Source organism: Sitodiplosis mosellana, unplaced genomic scaffold (assembly GCF_009176505.1).
Source record: "Sitodiplosis mosellana isolate CC-2019 unplaced genomic scaffold, AAFC_SMos_1.0 Smas_scaffold_6088, whole genome shotgun sequence".
Lineage (NCBI taxonomy): Eukaryota > Metazoa > Arthropoda > Insecta > Diptera > Cecidomyiidae > Sitodiplosis > Sitodiplosis mosellana.
The window spans coordinates 1-6,350 of NW_022601329.1; the positions used below are offsets into that span (position 1 = coordinate 1).

At 36.1% G+C, this 6,350-nt stretch overlaps 2 protein-coding genes across 2 annotated transcripts; both read left to right on the forward strand.

The window, feature by feature from the left end:
- Positions 1-3,870: 3,870 nt before the first annotated feature.
- LOC129573455 (uncharacterized) lies at positions 3,871-5,118 on the forward strand. Its single transcript, XM_055453943.1, has one exon. The coding sequence runs from the start codon at positions 3,871-3,873 to the stop codon at positions 5,116-5,118; it is 1,248 nt and encodes a 415-aa protein (XP_055309918.1).
- A 64-nt stretch (positions 5,119-5,182) lies between these two features.
- On the forward strand, positions 5,183-5,698 carry LOC129573456 (uncharacterized). Its single transcript, XM_055453944.1, has one exon. The coding sequence runs from the start codon at positions 5,183-5,185 to the stop codon at positions 5,696-5,698; it is 516 nt and encodes a 171-aa protein (XP_055309919.1).
- Positions 5,699-6,350: the final 652 nt, after the last annotated feature.

Below are 6,350 nucleotides of genomic sequence, written 5' to 3' on the forward strand. Positions count from 1 at the left end.
GCTAAGCTGGATGAACGTGCCGCAGCACTATTAGTGTCCGGCCTTATGAGTGCTAAAATTGGTTTAACAAATATTGGGTTAGGCCTAGGCGGTGTCAAGAACACTAGGAAAAAGATGAAAAGACGCGTAAAACAGTCAAAGAAGAAGAAGAAGACGCGAAAGTCAATTGCGTTCACTAAACTGACTCGTGGTGTGAAAAGAAGCATCAAAAAGACCAAATTGAATGACATCCACGATCCGTCATTGAAGGGAACCATTAAAGCAGCCATTCGAAGTGCTAAAGATATGAAGCGAGGAAAAACTGTAAAAATTCCAAGAGTGTTGAAATTACCGAAATTCGGAGGCGGAATTCAAGCAATTTTACCCATATTGAGCGGGCTGAGTGCCATTGGTTCCATTACAGCATCGACTGTTGGAGTTGTGAAAGCTATTAATGATATTCAGACTGCAAAGAAGCAGCTTGCATCGGGTCAGCATAATATGGGCGGAGGAAAGAAAATTGGTCGTGGACTAAAATTAATATATAAACCGGATAAAAATGCGAGAGGATCTGGATTTTACTTAAAACCACACCAGCATTCACGTTAAATAGATACCGCAATCATAAAACAGCGACGATGTCGACTACGACATCAGTCCAAGAAAGAAAAATATATCGAACCATTGAGTAACTATGATATTTTAGACTTGGCCGCAAAACTGAAAATCCCCCACTTTCATGGTGTTTTTATGCGTGTCACTTTGATGAAAAAGGTGGGACCAGCAGTACGTGAATGTTGGATTCTTAACCATGGAAAATCAAACACAAATGACACGCATTGGACCGCGCTAGCTAAAAATTATAATACAGTACTATACTTTGATAGTTTTGGAAAATTAGCACCGCCGTTTGAAGTTCTCAACTATTTGGGCGATGGCGTCAATCTTTATTTTAACGCAAAAAGATATCAGAACTTTGGAACTACCATTTGTGGACATTTTACTTTTCCGTACACAACGTGTACATATAGGAATTGGTCCCGAAAACTTTTTTCGCAAAATTAGCTTAGATCATCATAAAATCTCATGAAACGCGTAGAAAATCACTTTTTGAGACACTTTTCCGTTCGTGTGCCGTCGTCGTTGTCGTTGTCGTTGTCGTCGTCGTAGCTGTTTGTTAACACGATAACTCAAAAAATAATTGAGATAATCAAAATCTGGAAATGCCAAAAGTTTTGTATTCGAAAAACTTAGTTTAAGTTCGAAGATGAGCCATTTCCGATTTGATCCTGGGGTACTTGCCCTAAGAAAAACCTTAAAAAATTGACACTTTTGTATGGGAGGTACCTGTAAATCGACTCCGATTGGCTTCAAACTTTGTGAGATTTCATTTTTTGAGAGAAAAATGAGATTTTGGAAGTTTGAAACCAATCGGAATCGATTTACGGGTACCTCCCATACAAAATTTTTGAAATTTTGACTAAAATTATCGATTTTTGGACAATTTTGTATGGGAGGTACCCGTTAATCGATTCTGATTGGCTTCAAACTTTCCGAGGTTTCATTTTTTGGAGAAAAAATGAGATTCTGAAAGTTTCGTGTTGATCGCATGTGCAGAAGTTTGGTTTTTGGCCCTCAATTTTTTCCAAGAAAATTTCGACAAAAATTGAAGACAAAAAATCAAACTTCTGCAAATGCGATCAACATGAATTTTTCAGAATCTTATTTTTTCTCCAAAAAATGAAACCTCAGAAAGTTTGAAGCCAATAAGAATCGGTTTACGGGTACCTCTCATACAAAATTGTCGAAGTTTTAGTTAAAGTGACCGATATTTCACTTTATTTTTATTATTATATTTTCACTGCCTTTATTTCAAGGAAATTCACAAAAAATAACCAAAAGTACCTACAGACAACGCAGGCTAACGGTACGGAAAAGTTCGGGATTACCAATGTAATTCTTTTTATATGTTTAAGGTTTTTGCGTGATTTTTGGCATAAAGAAAGAAAGAAAACATATATAAAAACTTGATCATCACTATAAGCATGTCAGTTAATCACGGGCTATGACATCGCTCACAGTCGCTTTTACCGGCACGTCATCAGTGCTGCGGGCAGATTTTTTCCCTGAAATAAGGCTTGATTCGAACAGCAATTATTGCTGTGGACTGTTGGATTTTACTTCATACAATTCAATACCAAACATCACAGAAAATCAAAACAACCAGTTTAAATTCAAATATAAAGTAGAGGAGAAGAAGAAAGGCTCATTAGGAAATCGTCTAAAATTATTAGAAAAACGTCTAAAAAAAGTGAAAAAAACGTCTAAAGAATTTGTCAAAAAAATTGATAAAATCGTCAAAAAAATAGAAAAATCATCTAATGAAATTGCGAAAATCGTCTAAAAAGTTTCAATTTTTTTTTTATGCAAAAATCATCTAAAATAATGTCGAAATCGTCTAAAAGCCCTATTTTATTTTTTTGGCTTGAATATCGTCGTTAATGTCCAAAATTTGAATATTCTGCCATGTTCAATAACTGTCGAACATCTAAATTATGATTTCACGCAATGGTTGGCCCAGAACGGCTTCGGATTTGGCATTGGTCTAAACAATAATGACCAAAATTCTATACGTTTGATAAAATAATACACTGATCAAAAGCAACTAAAAAAATGTTTTTCAAATTCTTTATTTTTTTGAATATCGTGATTCAAGTCAGAAAAAACAAATCGGACTTTTAGACGATTTCGACATTATTTTAGATGTTATTTACACACATAAAAATATGAGAATTTTTTAGACGATTTTTTCAATTCTTTTGACAAATTCTTTAGATGTTTTTGTAAATTCTTTAGATATTTTTGTGAATTCTTTAGACGTTTTTCTAACATCTTTAGATGATTTTTACCAAAAAAATTGAAAATTCAAATTAGATGGTTTTACTAATTCTTTAGACGATTTTCTCAATTTCTTTAGATTCAAAATGAATTATTTTTTTAGACGATTTTTATATTTTTTTTAGACGATTTTACACATTTTTTAGACGAAAAACATTTAATCCAAGAAGAAAGACAACGCAGGAAAACCAATTACAGTTTCAACGTGGAGAGATAAAACAATCTCATTGCCTACGGGTTCGTATGAGGTTGAGGAAATTCTCAAGTATTTAAAGGCTGAACTTGCCGCTGTTCAAATCAATTTAACATATGAAGTCAGTGTAGGAGCATCAAAAGTGCGAATAACATTCAATACACAAATCGAGTGGATTGACGGATCAGTATTGAATGTAATTGGATTTAGGAGAGAGAGTTCACCAAAATTTGATAAAAACGCTGGTTACTGGAGCGATAGTATTGTTAAGATTACACAAATTGATGTAATACGAATTGAGTGCGACATTGTATCGGGTTCCTATATAAACGGAAAAAATTGTCACACGATTCATCAATTTTCCAATTGTAAAGTGAGCCCAGGCTATAAATTCATCGAAGTTCCACAGCACATTATTTATCTGCCAATTGAGGAAAAGCGATTACGAACCATTCAAATTTCTATTGTCGATCAGAACGGCAATCTGATTGATTTCCGTGGAGAGCAAATCAGCTGTCGAATTCATATCAAGAAAGAAAGTGAACGATTTTAAAGTAGCATAATGATAATTTACACCGAAAGTGGTAATAGCACAGCTGGATCGGCTATGGGCTATAAAAGTGGAGGTAAACGAAAACAGAAGAGTATTCGGAGATCAACATCAAAGCGCACCACACGAAAACGTGCATCATCGCGCAAGAGTAAAAAGAAACGCGGCGTAAAGACTCTTAAAGTGAAAAACGTGAAATTCTTAAAAAGATTAGGTTTTCGAGTTAAACAACATTAAGAGGAAATGAAAAATGACTGGAAATAACATTCTTAGTATTGATAGGACAGCCGTCCACGATGATACAATCATAAAGAAGGAGATTTATCCATACACACCGTACACCACAGCATTTGGTGAATCTGATGAGATTCGTATCGCTATTCAAAGTAAAGACTCATACTTGCTGCCTAGTGAATCATATATTTATATGCAAATACGTGCTACATCTACGGGAGCAACTGCTGCCAATGATCCTGATGTAAAATTTATCAACAACTATGCATCGTTTCTATTTAGTGATGTACGTTATGAACTCAATGGTGTTGAAATTGATCGCGTTAGAAATGTTGGACGAGCGACAACAATGAAACTAATGGTAGCATCACGCTTTTCGCATTTAAAGGGATATGCCAACTATTGTAAAACATACGAAGAAGTTTCACCGCATAAAGCCGATGCTCCTAGAACAAAAACATATGATGTTGTAATACCATTAAGCGTTTGGTTTGGATTTTGTGACGATTACAGAAAAATCATTCTGAACAGCAAACATGAGCTGATATTAAATCGAGCTCGAAACAGTCGTGACTGTACCAAAGGTGGCGGCGAACCGGCCACAGCCGCTACAGTTGATATAGCATTGCTAAAGATTGAATGGAAAATGCCTCACGTCATATTATCCGATCGCATAAAATTGAATATGTTAAACTACCTAGCAAAGAATCGGAAAATGGTAATACAACATCGTTCAATGGATATGATGGAATATCCCGCACTGTCCGCATCGACAAGTCAAATATGGTCAGTTAAAACCGTATCGCATGCAAATAGGCCGAGATATGTTGTAGTCGGTTTTCAAACGAATCGGAATGGTGTGCGGACTGCAGATGCAGCTAAATTTGGCACTTGTAATATACAAGAAGTGCGTTTACACATGAATTCACAGATTTATCCATATAATATGAGCGAGCTCGACATAGGTGGAAGCCTCTATTCAGAACTGTATCATTATTATGCTAGCATACAATCATCCTATTACAGTGGTGTAGAGATATCAAATCCATTCCATGTTAGCTATGGACCGTTCCAGAAAACGCCATTGTTTGTTTTCGATACATCACGCACAGATGAGTCCCCAATCGACAGTTCGGTGGATATTCGAATTGAAATAAAAGCAAGAGAAGCAATAGCAGCTAATACTGCAGCCTATTGTCTCATCATATACGACAATGAATTTACATATTCACCATTTGACAGCATCGTGACACGAAAAATATAAATTCCAATTGCATATACATCAACATGACATTCGTAGCAGTATCGCGTAAGAGTAGACAAAAACTATGAGTAAGCAACAAGTTGTTCGAGAAATTCATCGCCATGCGCAGAAGAATTTTCAACGTCGTAAGATTACGATGTATGGGATCGCCGACACCCTGCAGGCTGATCTCATTGAAATGCAGCCATATGCACAAGAGAATCGAGGTCATAGATACATTTTAATCGTTATCGATGTATTCTCAAAGATGGCATATGCCGAACCGTTGTTGAATAAAACCGGGTCCGAGACCGCACGCGCGATGGATCGTATTCTTCAAAAAGTTAGGCTGCAGCATCATAAGGTCAACAACCTGCATACAGATGAAGGCTCCGAATTTTATTGTCAACCAATGAGGCAGTTACTTCAAAAGTATAATATAAATCACTACTCAACATTCAGCTTAATGAAGGCCTGTGTGGTCGAAAGATTAATTCGTACAATAAAACGGAGGCTGTATATGCAGTTCAGCCTGCAGGGCAATTATCGATGGCTTAAAATCTTACAGCAAGTTATTGACAGCTACAACGATACATGGTAAATTCAAACTCTCTCTTTTATCGATAGCTTTCATTTGAGAATAATATATATCTTCTTATATCCACATAAAATGACTAGGCATAGAACCATACGCATGAAACCCAATGAAGTAAATTCCAGTAATGAACAGCGACTACGTAATACTGTATACAATTATCAGCGTTTGGTGCCATCATCGAGAGCAGCGTCAACAGCTACATTGATTAGCGCTCGCTATCGAAAAAAGAAACTACAACGCCGGAGCGCAAAGTTTAAAGTCGGCGATCACGTTAGATTAAGCAAATATAGAACGGTATTTGAGAAGGTATAGTGTGCAATATCAAAATGTGGTGAACGCCGGAGGAGAGTTCTATTTCAATGTGCTTTATTGAGTCGAGTTCGAATGAGACTGAGTGGATGCGCATGGCATTGCGACTAATTAGGCTAATGCCGCAATTAGTCGCAATGTGAGCGCATGTATAGTCGGAGAGTACATGCATATGTGTATGATAAATACATAGGTGCATGCGCTCTCCGGCTATATTCCTTCCACCCGAAAAAGTTCAGAATTACATGAAAAAAACTTAACCTATATCTAATCTATATATAATATAAATTATATTCATTTTTTTGTATTTTCTAGTGTTTTTGTTTGATTTCTGAACTAATTACTA

What these genes read in the sequence shown, in the direction of transcription:
- LOC129573455 (XM_055453943.1), top strand. Translation starts at nt 3,871, where the DNA reads ATGACTGGAAATAACATTCTTAGTATTGATAGGACAGCCGTCCACGAT.
- LOC129573456 (XM_055453944.1), top strand. Translation starts at nt 5,183, where the DNA reads ATGAGTAAGCAACAAGTTGTTCGAGAAATTCATCGCCATGCGCAGAAG.